The sequence below is a fragment of the Ostrinia nubilalis genome, chromosome 21, assembly GCF_963855985.1.
Source record: "Ostrinia nubilalis chromosome 21, ilOstNubi1.1, whole genome shotgun sequence".
Lineage (NCBI taxonomy): Eukaryota > Metazoa > Arthropoda > Insecta > Lepidoptera > Crambidae > Ostrinia > Ostrinia nubilalis.
In genome coordinates this window covers 2,368,342-2,387,043 of record NC_087108.1, presented here as the reverse complement: position 1 = coordinate 2,387,043, position 18,702 = coordinate 2,368,342, and the positions used below count along the sequence as shown (strand labels likewise).

The window sequence follows — 18,702 nt, the reverse complement described above, 5'->3', positions numbered from 1 at the left end:
TTGTACCAGTGACTTAGCATAACCGCGCAAATAACCGCTACCGTGAGTTTTGAAATAAAACCGCAATTCCACAACCGCCGCGGACGCGGGTGAAAATCGCCCCGTGGAGTTCTTAGCCTATGAGGGCTACCGTTTTTACGATCAAGTAAAAAAAAGTTGGCGTTGGCGTGAATGTGTGAAGGGCTCCTAAGCAATGCCCTCAGAAAAAGGTTTCCTTTTTGGTTGTAGGTTGAATAAAGCAAAATTTCTGAATAATTATAAGCAAGTTGGAATTTAGGCACATCATCTAGCTAGGCCTTGATAATGACCCTCAAAGACGTACGTCGTACATGTCTACTAAAAGTCCATTAAACAAACACTAAACAAACCACTAACCACGTTTTTCTAATTGAATTAAGACAAATAGGTACTTATTATATTTTAATGGCAACCTTCAAGACCATAAATGAAAACTCATCATACATTGACAATGAACAAACCTCACCTTTGTGTATTGTTTGTAAACAATTAGCATTGTGTTTATTCCTTGACACAATTAATAATGTATATTGTACAAAATAAATGGATGACATATATTTTGAGACACAGCTCGGCATGAAAGTCTAATGATCTTGATTTAAATAAGATATAAGTCTCAAAATCAAAATTACTTTAGCCGATGCTTCACTTTAATTAGAATTTGGACTGTGTCTGATTAAATTGGGAAAAACAGAAGTACTTATATTATAAAGTATTATCATGTATTTCAGGAATCATTAATTATCCTACTAATATTATAAACGCGAAAGTTTGTGTGGATGTTTGTTACTCTTTCACGCAAAAACTACTGAACGGATTTTGATTAAACTTTACAATATTATTGTTTATAACCCAGAATAACATATAGGCTATAAGGTAAACGGCTACTAGTTCGTGATAGTACGTAAGTTCGTAAGTTTTTTTTCTAGCTCAAATAATAAGCAAATGGAATATTATTTATAAAAATTCTTCATTACTACAAAAACTCTATTATTTAAGCTATCTAAAAAACCAAGTACCAACATTGTGGCGCCAAAAATGAGAGCAATACGAAGCTTCAAACTCTCAGAGAGCCAAAAACAGCCGTGTGGCGTGCAAAGGTTGCTCTCACCGTAAGGTTAGCACTCCAACTTCTTAAGCTTATAAAAAGGCTAATGAACGTCCATTTCAATAAAACTTGTAATAGTGGTTTCATGTGTTCCTTGACAATTGATTTGGCTTAGAAAAAAGTTATATGAAAACGTAGAATTCCTTTAAAATTGCGATTAATTGACTCACGAAATAGCGTACATATTATTTTTCGGGTATCCCTTATTTCGTGACACTACCGATTCAAGGATATTATGGATAACATTTTGATGCTTGGTTTTTAAATAATTATTTATGATAATTTAAATGTAAGTTATGAAACAAATAATACATTTATTTAAGTTTCTCATGACCTAAATTCGGTATATGTTTCGTTCACTAGAATTTATATGACACGAGTTTTAAGTTCACATAAATGACCAATTTTAAGATAAATTAGCATAAGTAGTACCAGCATAATTTTGGTTTTATTTCGATTTGTTTTATTTATCTTTGTTTATTTGTATTGTATATGGGATAGATAATAGTTAATTGACACATTTTGATAATAATCCATGAATTTTACTTGGGGAATTTGGAATAATCAGTATTACGAAACAAGGAACCGTATTATTGTTACTTTTTTTCAAGTTCGTGATATATAAATGTATGGTGTTAGGTACTTTTATGACATATACCATCAAATAAATCGACATATTTTTTAGTTTTTAATACTTACCTACCTAAGAAATTTATTACTTACTTTTTATTATGAGTCATTGACGTATCTGGGATTATTTTCAGGGGGGGGGGCTACCCTCACTTGAAACAGCTCCAGGGGTGGGATTATGGGGAGAAGGGGGGAGGGGGGGTTACAAATAAAAATTTTATGGGTACGAAGGGGGGGGGGGGGGTGTTAAGTCCCCCCCCCCCTCTACATTTCTAATGGTTATATAAATATTTTCACATATTGTTAGAAATAACAAATCAAAATTGTATTATACTAGACTCACATTATTTCTTATGAATATTTCAGGTAAGTAATATCGACAATTTCACATAATTATTTTAATCTAAATTTTTATTATCGTTTTTAAATTTATTAAACCCTTAATCATTATTAAAATATCCTAACTGGATGCATAAAACCTTATCCCGAAATAGGGGACATGAGTTCACGAACTTAGAAACAGAGCAAAATTTTGTCACGAAACAGGATCCAAACTAGAGGTCCGCAGAACAATTAATATAAAAAAAAGTTCAAACTATATAACTATAAATTATGTATTAACTTACTGTCAAAAGACCAAAGTTTAGCATACAAAAGCTTTCATACTGATATCATGCTTGGTTATTTTTAAATAAAATTTTAAAGTCGTAAGAGCCTTAATATACCGAAGTAGGGGGCACTTACCTTACCTAATTTATGACGATCTGTGACAAACTAAATTTCACGCGGGTGAAGCGTTCTGTCATATAATTCTATACTACCTGAACGCCCATGGACATTATTGTCCATCAATGTGTTAATATGGCTATTACTTGACCAACATCTAGCAATACTAGGTACTGTAATAAAATATTCAACATGTTGTAGGTAACATAATAAATATGCAACATCGATATTAATAAGCTACAGAACAATAGAGATTATCAACTAAAATCATGACCTCTGCAAATAAGGACCATATTCTTATAAATTCAGTGCATTTTATGTTTTTTAAACTATGTAAATTTATGATATGAATTGCTTTTTAAGAGGACTTTCATGGCATAATCTGTTTATAAAATTATTTGTGATGCTAATAGACATGGATTTGGGTAAAATGAGGAATGTGTGTAGAGGAATAAAAATAGCTGTTAATAGTAAATTGCTGTTTTAAAACCTTTACTTGTTTTTCACGACTATATTACCTTTATTACAACATAGTCCAGCAATGATGCTGTGTTTTTAAAAAGCCAGTTTGTTTACTTCAAGCCTTGTAATGTCACCTAAATCGAATTTTAGTGCTAAGGTGCTAAATGCTAATCTATTTACGTTAGTCCAGGTGCGTCTATTGCGTCACAATCTCTGCACACAATACTATGCAGTATTGAAACAAAAAACCTGGATGCAACACGGAAAATATTAAGAAAACAGATACTTACAATGCCTCCACGATTGGTGCCATTTCAGGTGAATTCACTTTTCTGTTGTCAAAGAACTCTGGAGAGTTCTTTCTGCACGAATAATACTTCTCCACACAAGTTTTTGTCCTCTCTAAATCCCCATAACAAGCATTATAAAATAACACCAATTGTTTATCAGTCAAATCTTTCGGCACATATTTTGATTTGTCTAAATTTTGAGTCCACTGCTTCAAATAATTGATATCATCCTGCGAAAATTTATCCATAGCCGATGTAGCCGCTGCATAATCGTATTCTAACTCGACAGGCATTTTTAACGATTAATATCTTGGAATACGTAAATTAAATGTTGAATTTTTAATTGAAAATGTTGTACAACCATTCGCGGTAACAACAAAATGACAACTAAAAAATTTAAACAAAGATGTCAAACTTTGAACTTTTTATAGGTTATGAACATGGACACAAGTGATTTTGCCAGCGACCGGAAATGTAAAGTGTTGCTACATTAAAAGCAATATAATTACTACATTTACGACATTTATTATCCATGCATGAATTGAAGATATGATTGAAGAATTTGAAGAGCAGCATTAGTACAGATTTTGTTTTTGTTTAATTCATTGATAATGGAACACAATTTTAAAGGGATGTTTTTTAATGTACAATGGTGTAATCGTGTAGATTAAGGTCGTAATAAGTGTTCAATTCTATCTGTATCACACAAACCAACTAGATCAACAATCAAAAATTAAAATATTATTGATGTATGTAGTTTCATTGAATTTCCATATAAATATACTATTGAATGCAGTAATAATATTATGGAATCCGATTCGTTAGTACTACATTTCAATAAGAACAACTAACTGGGAGTCTAAATATCCCAGATCATTATTTCTTAACTTATTTTCAGGGATACAAACCTAGTAATATTAACCAAGAGGGTTCGATTAAAGCTCTTCTGCAGATTATATTGGAGATTATGTGTTCTTCTTACAACACCCATATTGTTATTACCTGTTTACGTATTAGCTAACACAAATGTAAGTCAGTTACATTCTTCAGTAAGTAATTAAAAAATAGAGTCAACAAACAAGTCATGTGAAGGCAATCAATATTGCTTCATTTTCAGGCTTACAAGTGTTTTTACATATTTCTAGTATGTGCCATTTATTGGATTACTGATACAATTCATCCAGGTGTCATTTCTTTAATGCCTATCACATTATACACGCTCTTAGGTACAGGATTAACAGATAGTGAATATTTAAATCAAGTAAGTTTTCAAGGCAATTAATATGCTTGAGTTAGGTAACTCTTTCTTTACAAACACATAAAAATAGTTTAATTAAATACCTACTGCAGATTTTCATAAGAAGTGAGCTCTTGGACTGCATAAGCATAATGATGATTACTGTTGCAATTGAAGAAAGTAAACTAAATAGAAGAGCTGCCATCAAATTAATGATGGTGTTTGGGTGTTCCCATTACAGGTACGAATCGTTAATTGAAAATCTACTATTTCCATTTGATATTTCTTCCTGGTAACCCTAATTTTGGCACATATTTAAACTTGACGGATGATGAATTTCCCGCCTTTTCAGGTTGAGTTTCATACTATTCTTCAGCTGCATGTTCCTTGCAATGTGGATATCAGATATTATTGCATGTGGACTCATGATGCCCTTAGTAAAAGCTGTTCTTGTTGAATTGGAGAAGGTAAATAATATTTATTAAAATAACTTTATTTATATTTTTGGTCAGGGCCGCACTAAGGGTAGTAGTGTGGGCCTGTGGGGCTCATCTCATCTCAAACTAATATAAAAATTCCTGTCGGTTATCTGACCTATAGAAAATCTTGTTCCTAGATGGGAATACTGGAGATGCACCATGCAATAGGGAAAACAAACGGAAAACATTATGAACTGAAGTAGGTAAGTTTATTAAAAAAAAATGTTGAATGTCCATTTTATTTGTTGTAAAATTCAATTTTAAAATTTCAATTATTTTCAGAAGTCCTAAACCGACCGATTTCACTGTGTTTTATTTTCTAGGAATTGCCTATTCATCTTCCATAGGTATGATGAAACAAATATCTTCGCATAATGCATTAATTTCCTAATGTATTTTTTTTTTAATTTGGTTTATTTTATTTTAGGAAGCATAGCAACAATTGCTGGGAGTCAAACAAATCAAATTTTTAAGTTGTATTGTGAAAGGTACTGGTTTGCCTTGTACCCCAAATCCCAATATAAAAAAAAAACAATAATAATTGTCTTCCTTCTATTAACTTTAAATACAGGGTGTTAGGTAAATGGGTATATGAGCCGACACTAACTCATGTTAACATAGGCATATAAATGGTATGGTGAAGTCAGAAATTTGATATCATGATTTTTTTTTTTTAATTTTCATACAAAATAAATTTTATAAAATCCGATTTGTATGAAAATTAAAATAATTAAAATGAAGATATCAATTTTCTGACTTCACCATACCATTTATATGACCATGTTAACATGGGCTAGTGTCGGCTCATATACCCATTTACCTAACACCCTGTATAATTAAGTTCGTCATTTTCTCTCATACAGTCTGTTTCCATCAAGCCCGAAGATAGAATTTCCTCATTTATTCCTACTAAATTTACCAGCAGTCTTGCTCATGGAGGCGCTTTTATACATGTGGATGAACTTCTATTTCCTAGGCATGTTCAGGTAAAACTATATTTTGCTTTACCTTTGAATTGAATCCCACTGAAATCAAAGTTTAGTGTGATATTATATTATACGAGCTTTTTCTGTTAAAAAGGATGGATGGTATTGGTAGGTAGTCGGCCGGCAGTAGGTTTAATAAAAAAATAAAATAAATATCCTTGGACATTTTACACTGCGCTTCTAGTCCCAAACTAAGGTATGTATAAATCATGCTTTTTATGGAGCTAAATTGATGATCTATTCTCTTTCAGGGCAAGAAGCGATATAGCATTAGAAATAGGGATGTCAGAAGAAGAAGCAGAATACATTAGTACACTTCTAAAGATGCAGTATCAACAACTTGGGAAAATACATTTTCATGAAGCTGTAACTATGTAGCTTTTTAACACATCTCGAGCCTGCCGTTAAAGTTGTGGCTTAAAAAATCTACTACATCTTGATGTAGTAATTTTTGGAACATGTTAAAAAAAGATACTTATGTATTTGACTGCTAATTGGCTATCACAATCTTATTTTATTTTAGATAGTTGGTGCTATAATTTTATTAACATGTATCCTTCAGTCCGCATTTAATTCAGCGCACTTTAATAATTATACACAATCTCATAGGTAATTAAAATAATTAAAGTAACATTATTAAAGTAAAAAAAATAGTCCTACCTATCAGCATATTCACTTTTTTCAGCCATTTGAAAACTTCTGCGCCGTCAATGTTCTGTGTTATTCTTTTATTTGTATCACCCATAAACTTAAGTTTTATAAAGTTTTTCAAGAGACGGGGTAAATATTTAATATTTTTTTTTGTTGTCTAGTCCTGTTAACAGAACTGCCATATTAATAAAACTTAAAATTTCACAGGTAATGAACCATTGCCAATGTTACCAGCTAGATCATGTCTAACTTGGAAGATGGTGCAAAATAATGTTAGCTGGTGTGTTTTATTTATTATTGGTAAGTTCCTGAAAAATTTTGAGAACCTTTAAAGTAGTATTCTCCTACCTATAAATCACAGCTTATTCCTGTATCGATTGACCAAAAAGAGAAGCTTATTTTATCGCAACTAAATTATTTAACAGTGGATCCTTTAAGCACTTAGCTAAGTCCATAACTACTCTGTATATCCTCAGCAAGTAGTTGCAGTTGCTTTGAGGCTTTGAAAGAATCCCGTATGACCGATGAGTTTGGAAACATGCTGATGTTCGCCATCAACTGGCCTGCACCAGTTCTGGCTTTGCTGGTCATCTCCTTCTGCAAGGTTTTAAGCGAGTTCGCAAGCAACTCGTGCTCTGTGTACTGTCTGCTGCCGGCTATTGCTAGACTGGTAACTACTGGAAATCATGTTCTGTTCTTCTTTACTTTATTTACCCGACATGTTAAATCTACATCAATATCCGCATGCTTATAAACCTTTCCTACAGAGTGTAGCCAGTTCAGTTAATCCACACTACCTGATGCTGGCATCTACTTTATCCTGCTCTCTCTCTTTCCACCTCGTCACGGGATCGCCAGTCAACGCCATGGTGGCTGCTTATGTAGCTATACCACCCTGGAAGATGGTAAGGACTTTCCTTAAGCTAAGTGAATAACTTTGTTATTTAAATGATTTAGGGAGGTGGTTAAATTATAGGTAAAGCTGATCTGAACTTTCCACTCTTTTACATCGTCCAAAAATTTTCTGAAAATGCAAATATGAAACTTGTTTCAATTTAAATAGGTACAATATTACACTATTTATTGGCAGATGTCAGCTGGTGTCGGTCCGTCAGTGATTGCGATAGCAGTATGCTGGTTTACCGTGGCTGTGTGGTCTAAAGCTATATGGACCGATATCCACCTTCGCCCAGAGTGGGCTGAATACATACATTTTGATAATAAAAGTAGTCTAATTTCGAGATCGTTTTATTTACTTTGTTTCAGGAGTAAAACCAAAATGCATGTTAATTCATTATTCATGATCTGAATAAATTAAAACGTAAAAAACTACTTTAAAAATAAGTAATGTTTATCTTCTGAATGAGCCCTTGATCCTAGCCCTTAGTAGGGCCCTGGCGTATTAACACGAAGTGTTGTACTTATTATTATTCTGTGGTGTTACCATTAAAAAATAAAACTATAATTATTTAAACATTTTTTATTAAAATAACAACTAACAATACAATTCTCCATTCCGCTATTTACAAAATGAGCATGTACACTAACATATTTATGACAAAAAATAACGCACTTTCACAACCTCGGGCACCACATTTATATATTTTAACTTTATGTAATCTCGCTCTACTGGCGAAATGATATTTGTGATTTGTTACATTTTTAAAATTAAGGTAAGTAACACTACTAGCAGACAATTACATCTAGAGAAGTGTAAATATCTGCTATGTTATATGTCGCTCGTTAGTTCTGGCTACAGGATGTTATAAAGTCCCTAAGTAAATATAAGGCTTAAGAAATTATTACCTATAAGGACACACGACACGAGGCACATTATTTCTCGTCACAAACAACATAATACTAGTTTCCATACATTTCTATACAACAATATAGGAATATCATTTTACTACATTTAGGCATAGCTAAGAGATTCAAACGTCCAATACTAATATAAAAATATATAAATATATCAAACAATAGTAGCATTTATAAAACCCATCTAACTACGCCCAAAAACTACTCAATAATATGAGTAAATAGTAAAAATATATGAATTAGAATTTCTTCGAAATATAAGGTTCGGTTTCTATCTAAGAATTTAATACAGTTTATTAAATTGTTTGTTGTATTAAACATTTTGTTTGGCTATTGACCAATAAAATATTTTGTATACCAGTCTTTTCTACCAGTCCAAATCGGATACTGTGTTCAATGTGTCGTGAGGTACGTGTATTTTTCTATTTTGACAAAAATTAATAGCATCTTCACCATGAAATCATTATTAGTGTTCTTTATGTCATTAAATCTAATTTGCACTTCCCATCTATGATTTACTCATACACGATTTATATAACTTATATATGGGCATTTGTATAATATATATTAAAAAAATACATGAGTGCTGTTTTCAGATAATCATTAGATCAAAATGTATAATTTTCAGTAGACACAAAAACTAAAAAATATAATTATACAGATTGCTAAAATGAAATATCATCACCAAGTTTTAAGGCACACTGTCATGGTAAACTACACCATTTTAAACTACTGGACTAACAAAAACCCATACACTATTATACCATCTCGACTTCTAAAATCACAATCCACAACTTTCAATACATTCAAGCGAATCTTTCATTCCATAGATAAATTACAGTTTTGCATATTGAAATAAAAATCTGTTGCTTGTAGTGCATTTTGTTTTGATTTTACGCATTCGTTACATTTCTGGTTCGTTCATATAAATTTTACAAATTCTATAATAGAAAAATATCGTTTTCTTTGGTAAAATGTTTCCTTTTAACTGTTACTGGGTTTATAACTGGTGGCATTCATACCAATGAACAAAATTTAAATTCCACAAACAGCCCAGAAATATAAATATACGAAAAACTTATACAAGTTATATAAATAACAGAAAAAATATCACTGTTCTCTCGCATACCCAAATAAATTAATACGTACCAACAACTTAAGAAATTGGTATGGAACCATATTTTGCAAATTGAAATTATGAAACCTTATACAGGGTGTTAGGTAAATGGGTATATGAGCCGATACTAGCCCATGTTAACATGGGCATATAAATGGTATGGTGAAGTCAGAAAATTTATATCTTCATTTTAATTATTTTAATTTTCATATAAATCGGAATTTATAAAATTTATTTTGTAAGAAAATTTAAAAAAATAAAATGATGATATCAAATTTCTGACTTCACCATACCATTTATATGACCATGTTAACATGGGCTAGTGTCGGCTCATATACCCATTTACCTAACACCCTGTACACTTAATAGCTTAGCAATATAATACAGCAATCTTTAAATATATAAATGTTTGCTTAGATTATTTTTCTCAATTTTGTGACATAAATAAATTTTGGAAGTACATAATAGGTATCCATAGTTTTTTGGATTCTGATATTTTTATACTTTTGTAATAAAATTTTAAACATAACATAGCTAATAAGTAGACAAAATATTTTTAGAACAAAAACTATCATAACGAAAATATAATTATACTTTAATAAACACTACAATTAATTTACATATTATTCATCATCATCATCATCATCATTTCAGCCACAGGACGTCCACTGCTGAACATAGGCCTCCCCCAATGCTTTCCATGTTGATCGATTGGTAGCGGCCTGCGTCCAGCGCTTCCCTGCTTACATATTATTATTAGTTATAATATATATTTGTTTATTATTAAGCCACACCCGCTTTCCCGCTATATTTATATGCAATATATAACTTATACATATAATTATTTGGTAAAATATATCACTGAAAAGATGGTGGGATGACTTTTCAGTGAAATATATTATGTAGGTATATTAAATGCTTTGTAGGGCCCATGTTTCGATATTATAAACTGTAATACATAGTTTATTTATATAAAATATATTATTTTAAATCGTTGATAGAAACTATTATACAAATATGCTGCGAATTTATATAAAGTTTTATAGTTATCAATATTTTTCAAATATATTTGTGCATAATTAATTGTTCTAATTTATGGCACTAACTAGATTCAATTCCATCAGCACTGTACACCGAAACACTGACCATTACGTTGCAAATGCTTTATAATGGCAGGATTATTGCGAATAAATACAGATTATGTTCCTTAGCTGTCAAACTGACAGTTAAAATGGCGACACCCAGTTATTTTGGTACTGGCAACTCACTAATATTGCCAGCTCATTTCAGTATAGCTTACTTGTGAATACAAGTAGGTAAGTATATCTACATTAGAGGAGCACATCCTCAAAAAACTTCAGTTTCAAAATCACAGTGGCGAGCACAAAATGGCGGATTACCTAGATTGACCTATTGGCGTTTAACGCTTACTAATATAGTCACATGAGAAGATACCTTTCGCTATCGACGCTAGTGCTGTGCTGTTTCCGATGTCGTTTGAAACGTCACACCTGAATCTTCCGTTTTTGGTCAAAGAACCCAAGGTAGCGCTGCAGTTGAGAGCCAATTCTTGAAGAAGCAGCGGTTTGAAGGTGGTATTTGCGATTGCATCGTTCGCGACTAATGATGTAGCGTTGGCAACACTGGCCAAGGCTGTGGCGTTGGAAGCGTTTTGGAGGGGCTGGAATATGTACGAACCCCATGTGGGGTAAGCGCCCCATACGATGAGTGTGGTGATGATTTTCGGGCCGATACCTCCGACAGCCTGTGGAGAAAACTTTTGTTAGTACTGCAATTTAGAAAAAAAATGCTGGCTACAATAATGTCTCAAAAAATAATCCAAATATCATCATAATTTTGGGACACCCTTATAAAGAATTCCCGAACCTATTGTATGGAGATACAGTTTAATTTCACACATTACGAAGTCTGAAGATTAATATCAACTTGATTGTTATTAATTTGTTAGTGTTTTTACACAAAAGGCTGCGTTGCATCACCTTAACTGTAACCGTAACTATGACTTTAACCAGTGTTTTTATATTGAGTTTTACAGACTTTTGACGTTTAATAAAGTTAAAGTAAGATATTGCAACCCTGATTTTATCGCGACGATTATCTCGCATTTGGCTGAATTAATTTTGAAGTGGTTTTCAGATTTTTTTTATTAGATCTAAACACAAGGCAATAAAGTTCAAAATAATGTTTTCAAAGTAAATATTATGACTTACCATCCTAGCGGTAGGGATGTGTGCCACTCCAGCCACGATAGCGTTGGGCGGCGTTCCCACGGGCATGTGGAAGGCCATGGAGCAGGCCAGCGTGGCAGGCACCATCAAGTAGCGCGGGTCCATGTCCAACGCGCGCGACTGTAGGCGTTATGACAAGATATTAAGAGCTATAGTCCTGTGACAGCTAGATATAAATACAGTTGGAATAGGACAGGAGGAACCGTTGTCTCTTTCTGACCAGCGCGCGTGACTGAGGGCGCAATGACAGCGTGTTAAGAGCTATAGTCCTATGACTTGGCTGGAATAAACTACGAGGGACCGTCTAGTAACAACAGTTGATCTCTTTTTTAAAAACTAGATGGAGTTACCATATTAAACGTGCGCGACTGTGGGCGTTATGACAAGGGATTAAGAGCTATAGTCCTGTGACAGCTAAACCAAGACTGGCTGTTACGCTCGTAGAATCAAGCACGCGCGATTGTGGGCGTTATAGCAAGGTGTTAAGAGCTAGAATCCTGTGACAACTGGATGAGTACACAGCGCATGACTATGAGCGCAATGCGAACGTGTTAAGAGCTACAGTTCTATAACAGCTCGACAGATACACGGCTAGGATAAGGGGCATTTCACGCGAAGCGGACAGCGAAAATCAAGTCAGGTTTTGGATTTTGTTCATATTTTGATTAAATGTACTGCTATATGACCTGAATGGATGTGCATCATTATAATTTTTTTATGAAGCTTAGTTTATTTTTTATGAGCGTTCAAAAAATTGGTAAAATTTTAGGAACAGATTTTTCTGAAGCTATTACTGCTATTATTACATTTGATTAAAAACAAACTGACTATTGGACTTTTGAGAATAAATAACTGTGTTTCTTACTATTTACTACAAATTTGAAATTTCTTTTTTGTTCACATAGAAAACCGGAAGTAAAGTTTTAAAATCGAATTTTACAAAACTTCGGTATTTTTAATTTTTTTAATTTTTATTTTAAAACATACCTAGTAGTCTATAAATAACGTGTGTAAAGTTGTAGAATGGAGTCTGTATTGGTTTTTGATTTAGACGCAGTACAGTGCGAGCGCGCCGCAATGAGCGTCATACTGGCTATCGACATTTGGCTACTGTATAAAAATTATTTGTTCGAAAACAACTGAAACGTTAATATTGTTGCATGCATACTCTTAAACAATTATAATTTTGACTCGGCGTACTTCGTAACGTCTAACAGACAATGATTGTTGGCATTGAGATGGTGCGTATTACGTCGCGGACTACCCACATCACATCTTATTGAATAATACACTAAAAACATAATTCTTCTTTTTTAGGTAGTTGGCTCGCTACCTCCATATCAAATTTCATCAAAATCTGCCGAACCGTTCTTGACTTATAAATCGTGTAACTAACACGACTTTGTTTTATGTATAAAACAAAGAACGGCTGAACAGATTTTAATGAAATTTGGCATGAAGTTAACTGGCACCCCGGAATAACATATCCCGACTACCCAAAAAGAAGGGTAATGTTTTAATAGTATTATCCAATAAGTTGTGGGTGGTCTGCGACGTAATACCATCTCAATGCCAACAATCATTGTCTGTTAGACGGTACGAAGTTCGCCGAGTCAAAATTATAATTGTTTAAGAATATGCATGCAACAATATCAACGTTTCAGTTGTTTTCGAACAAATAATTTTTATACAGTAGCCAAATGTCGATAGCCAGTATGACGCTCATTGCGGCGCGCTCGCACTGTACTGCGTCTAAATCAAAAACCAATACAGACTCCATTCTACAACTTTACACACGTTATTTATAGACTACTAGGTATGTTTTAAAATAAAAATAAAAAAAATTAAAAATACCGAAGTTTTGTAAAATTCGATTTTAAAACTTTACTTCCGGTTTTCTATGTGAACAAAAAAGAAATTTCAAATTTGTAGTAAATAGTAAGAAACACAGTTATTTATTCTCAAAAGTCCAATAGTCAGTTTGTTTTTAATCAAATGTAATAATAGCAGTAATAGCTTGAGAAAAATCTGTTCCTAAAATTTTACCAATTTTTTGAACGCTCATAAAAAATAAACTAAGCTTCATAAAAAAATTATAATGATGCACATCCATTCAGATTATATAGCAGTACATTTAATCCAAATATGAACAAAATCCAAAACCTGACTTGATTTTCGCTGTCCGCTTCGCGTGAAATGCCCCATAAGTCAGATGGAAGGACCATTGTCGGTTTCTGTCCAGCGCATGAGACTGTGGGCGCAATAGCAACTTGTTAAGATCTATAGTTCTCTGACAGCTAGTTGGGAAAACAAGAAGACACGACTGTAATAAACTAGGAGGGACCGTTATATCTTTATTAGCGGTGCGCGCGACTGTGGGCGTTATGACAAGGGATTAAGAGCTATAGTCCTGTGACAGCTAAACCAAGACTGGCTGTTACGCTCGCTGAGTCAAACGCGCGCGATTGTGGGCGTTATAGCAAGGTGTTAAGAGCTAGAATCCTGTGACAGCTGGATAAGTACACTGCGCGCGATTGTGGGCTCAATATGAACGACATTAGAGGTACAATCCTATGAATGCTCGACAGATACACGGCAGTGATAAGTTAGAAGGAAGGACCTTTGTCGGTTTCTGTCCTGCGCATGCGACTATAGGCGTAATAGCAAGGGATTAAGATCTATAGTTCTCTGACAGCTAGCTAGGTAAACTAGAAGGTCATGGAGCAGGCCAGCGTGGCCGGCACCATCAGGTAGCGCGGGTCCATGTCTAGTGCGCGACTGTAGGTCTTATGACAAGGGATTAAGAGCTAGAATCCTGTGACAGCTTTTTTTTTAATATATGGCACTGACTTAGCCCGCGGTACCAAAGTATTTTTTCCGGTTTATAAGTAGTTTAGTCTGTTTTTACTTCGCTTTGAAATTCAACTACTGTTTTATGCCGAGTCAGGCATAGCTTCGGACAGGGTATGACGCGCCTAACGCGCGGTTTTAACCAGGCATCTCTAAAGTTATAAGAATAAGCAGTTAAGTACTATGACAGCTTAACAAATAATATTTGTAAAATCGTTCCTTGTTCAGGGTATGATTGTAGGTGCAATGCGAACGTTATACATGTGTCAGCTGGAGAGATACACACCTAACATAACATGCATCTTAGTATACAGGGTGGAATTTTGTAATGCCACCTGTAGGGAAAGTACTCTTAATACTGTAGATAGAAAATTTTACTGAAAGAAAACATTCCTTTATTTATGAAAAGAAAGAGAACTGCATTCAAAAATTTTCGAAAATTTTTCGAAAATTTACTATACCATACCATACAATTTTCTGTACATAATTAAAATAATTTAAGATTTCATGGTTTTCCTTTCATTTGATTTATCAAGTTTGTTAGAGAGATTTCATCCTTATACTTAACCCTAACGATCGATGTAATAAAAATACAGGATGTAATTTTTAACAGATTTTAGTTGGTTCGATTCCCGGGTGTGGCAAGCAAATATTTGGATATCTTTGAATGCTATTTCTTTTAAAAAATAAAGGAATGTTTTCTTTGAGAAAAAAAATCTATCTACAATATTAAGAGTACTTTCCCTCCAGGTGGCATTACAAAATTCCACCCTGTATAGATGGAAAATAAATAAAGTAGAATATAAACTCACCATATTAGCCAACACGGGCAGTATCAGATTAGCGATGGCCACATTAGACGTGAACTCCGTTATGAACTGCGTCACCAGGACGACCACCAGCAGTACTAAGGAATGCGGTAAACCGTGGAGGCCGTGGAGGGAGCTGCCGATCATGGACGACAGGCCGGTAGCCTTGCTGCCCTCGGCTAGGGCGAAGCCTCCGCCTGAAATAATGAATAAATTTATTTCACAGAAAAATACACTTAGTATTATCAGTTTTATGATGACTAAGCCTAAGAACTCGCCGTGTGGTGACGGCAGAGTAGAATACATTTGTCACCAACCCCTACTCTTCCCGCGGGTGTCGTAAGAGGCGACTTAGGGACTACACATCAAACAGAGAATGGGCAGCAGCGCTCTCTGAAAAACATCAATCTTTTAAACTGCGATCTCCAACCCGCCTGCCTAGCGTGGAGATTATGGCAAAACCCTCCACTATAGTGGAGGAGGCTCATAGTCCAGCAGTGGACTGTAAAGGGCTGTTGATGATGAAGCCTAAGAACTCATGGCGCGATTTTCACACGCGCCCGCGGCGGTTGCGGGCCCGTAGCTTCTGTAGAATGCAGATATGTACTTATGTAAAAACTAATGCACAACTCACGACGCGGTTTTCGCCCGCAGCGGGCGCGGTTGTAATCGGGTCCCGCTCGGCGGTTTTCACCCGCGCGAAACCGCCCATTTTGTACCAGTTACTTAGTACGCGGCGAGATTTAAAATCGCGCCGTGAGTTCTTAGAATAACCGCGCAAATAACCGCTCCCGTGAGTTTTTAAATAAAACCGCATTTCCACAACCACCGCCGTGAAAATCGCGCCGTGAGTTCTTAGAATAACCGCGCAAATAATCGCTCCCGTGAGTTTTTAAATAAAACCGCATTTCCACAACCACCGCCGTGAAAATCGCGCCGTGAGTTCTTAGAATAACTGCGCAAATAACCGCTCCCGTGAGTTTTTAAATAAAACCGCATTTCCACAACCACCGCCGTGAAAATCGCGCCGTGAGTTCTTAGAATAACCGCGCAAATAATCGCTCCCGTGAGTTTTTAAATAAAACCGCATTTCCACAACCACCGCCGTGAAAATCGCGCCGTGAGTTCTTAGAATAACCGCGCAAATAACCGCTCCCGTGAGTTTTTAAATAAAACCGCATTTCCACAACCACCGCCGTGAAAATCGCGCCGTGAGTTCTTAGCCTTACTAGTAGTCCCCGAACTAGGTAATCCTGTCTTTTGGGGACTTGAGCTTTTACAAATGTTTTTTGTTTATTATAAAAAATGAATCGATATGGTTTTACCCCGTTTTACAAGTGTTTACAAAAATATACTTATTCAAATTGCATAGAAAAATATTGTTTTAATTACAGTTAATTAATATAATAAACAATTTAAGGGCACAAAAAGGCTGTGTTATAAACGCCGTAAGCCGCGTCACAATGCTTACTTTATAAATATTTGACGCTGAACGTTTGACGCTGACGTCATAATATGGCATTTATAGGAGAACGTATCTTAATAATATTTTAAAATTCATCATATCAGGCTAAGGATTCCACTGCTGTACAAAGATCTCCCTCAAGGATTTCCACGTTTTAAACACCGACAGAGTAGAATAGGACCACTCCCACTGTTATTGTGGATGTCGTAAGAAAGAGGCGACAAATCCTCTTTTTGCCTATAGTAAGTTGGTGTGAGTCGTGCTTCTGCAATGGAGATTACATGAAATGATGATTATGATAGTTCTGTAATAGTTTCCAATGTAGTTTTAACTTACCCAACAAGAAAAGAAGTCCCCATGGGACTTTGTCCTTTAGAATCGCCCAAGTAACAATACCAGGGGATGGCTTAGACGCTGCCAACTCTTCGTCTGAAACAAATGTTTGTAAACACAATGTAAATATCTCAAATTTCTAGCACATATAAAATTGAGATCAGGTCTTGAAAAAAAAAGGTGTATACGCGAGGTAGTCTTCTGTAGTCGAAGCTGCAGGCAAAAGCTGATTATAAAATAAGCCCAAGGCACAATTATATTATTCCTACTCTAAATATACTTTATTCTTTAAAAACTCATTAAAATTCATTTATTTCTGTAAATAGGCTTAAAAAAAGCACTTTTACACGTCCCAGTATTAACCCTACCACTGCTTCAGGACAATGGCCAGTTGGGCCAGTTCTAGTTCTGAAAATAAGATCACTTCTCAATTTATAGATCGTTTCATCCATGAAGACGTGCCCCACCATTCTTCCGCTAATGTTTGAGTGTTATCGGTACACGCTATATTATCCATGAGTGCACACGCATGACGGAATTAGCAAGCTGAAGTGGCAATGGGCAGGGCACATAGTAAGCAGAACTGACGGCCGATGGGGCAGAAAGGTTCTGGAATGGAGGCCACGTACCGGAAAAAGCGTGGGACGTCCACCTACAAGGTGGACTGACGACATAGTAAAGGTAGCAGGGAAGCGCTGGACGCAGGCCGCTACCAATCGATCAACATGGAAAGCATTGGGGGAGGCCTATGTTCAGCAGTGGACGTCCCATGGCTGAAATGATGATGATGATGATGCACACGCACACTACAATAATGCCTTACGGATTGCTCGGATCAAACTCCCCGCACCCCGCGCTTCCCTCGACCAAAAATTGCTAGGGCGCGTCTTTGTGGATGAAACGATCTATAATACTTCGATTTATTGTGCCCCTTTTAAAAAATAAGACAGCAAAACTATAACTATGTGTACAGTGCAAACAGTTTAATTAAATACTTACAAGAGCTAGAAGACCAGAAGAACTTCATGAAGTCCATGGACATGGGAATGATGAACATCAACACCACTATGAACATTGATGTCACACCGTCCTTTACTTTCCTGGGGAGAACAGAACAGAATATTTTAGAGAATATTCTACATCTATAGTCTGGTCTGTGAGCACGTAGAATTTTGTCCAATGACCCCAAGCTACCCATCCTTATCGCTCGCGCGTAATTATATTGCTGTCGCGATTGTGCGACGGGCGCCCGCAGTGAGTGTGCGAGCGCGACAGCAATATAATTACGCGCGAGCGATATGGATGGGTAGCTTGGGGTCATTGGACAAAATTCTACGTGCTCACAGACCGGGCTTTAAAAACCTTCGTTTATAAGGTCTACAATGACACCAGTCATCATCTATCCATAAATAAACGTTCGCATGCAAGATCTCCCACAAAACAAGTAATCATAAATTGTCACAATTTTTTTGGCTTG

At 35.3% G+C, this 18,702-nt stretch overlaps 3 protein-coding genes across 5 annotated transcripts in view; 1 reads left to right on the top strand and 2 right to left on the bottom strand.

Moving 5' to 3' along the window:
• Positions 1-3,609, bottom strand: part of LOC135082077 (alpha-tocopherol transfer protein-like) — a 36,563-nt gene extending 32,954 nt beyond the window's left edge. For both annotated transcript variants that reach the window (XM_063976835.1, XM_063976837.1), the window contains exon 1: positions 3,235-3,609. In XM_063976835.1, coding sequence (XP_063832905.1) covers positions 3,235-3,527 — 293 coding nt within the window. In that variant the 5' untranslated portion in view covers positions 3,528-3,609. The remainder of the gene's footprint in view (positions 1-3,234) is intronic.
• A 374-nt stretch (positions 3,610-3,983) lies between these two features.
• LOC135082429 (protein I'm not dead yet-like) lies at positions 3,984-9,009 on the top strand. Its single transcript, XM_063977224.1, has 17 exons — positions 3,984-4,054; positions 4,133-4,262; positions 4,352-4,495; positions 4,585-4,712; positions 4,824-4,938; positions 5,088-5,149; positions 5,233-5,297; positions 5,378-5,438; positions 5,814-5,936; positions 6,188-6,302; positions 6,460-6,545; positions 6,622-6,716; positions 6,795-6,887; positions 7,064-7,257; positions 7,355-7,492; positions 7,678-7,813; positions 8,999-9,009. The coding sequence occupies exons 1-17, from the start codon at positions 4,041-4,043 to the stop codon at positions 9,007-9,009; spliced, it is 1,710 nt and encodes a 569-aa protein (XP_063833294.1). The 5' UTR covers positions 3,984-4,040.
• A 1,267-nt stretch (positions 9,010-10,276) lies between these two features.
• Positions 10,277-18,702, bottom strand: part of LOC135082067 (protein I'm not dead yet) — a 66,472-nt gene continuing 58,046 nt past the window's right edge. For both annotated transcript variants that reach the window (XM_063976819.1, XM_063976820.1), the window contains exons 12-16: positions 18,225-18,325; positions 17,229-17,321; positions 15,431-15,624; positions 11,751-11,888; positions 10,277-11,284 (exon numbers count right to left, since the gene is read on the bottom strand). In XM_063976819.1, the coding sequence (XP_063832889.1) occupies positions 10,940-11,284; positions 11,751-11,888; positions 15,431-15,624; positions 17,229-17,321; positions 18,225-18,325 (871 nt within the window). In that variant the 3' untranslated portion in view covers positions 10,277-10,939. The remainder of the gene's footprint in view (positions 11,285-11,750; positions 11,889-15,430; positions 15,625-17,228; positions 17,322-18,224; positions 18,326-18,702) is intronic.

Excerpts from the sequence above, each read along its gene's own strand:
- LOC135082429 (XM_063977224.1), top strand. Across the intron at positions 6,546-6,621 it reads AATTATACACAATCTCATAG|CCATTTGAAAACTTCTGCGC; the intron begins GTAATTAAAATA and ends CACTTTTTTCAG. Across the intron at positions 6,888-7,063 it reads GTGTGTTTTATTTATTATTG|CAAGTAGTTGCAGTTGCTTT; the intron begins GTAAGTTCCTGA and ends GTATATCCTCAG.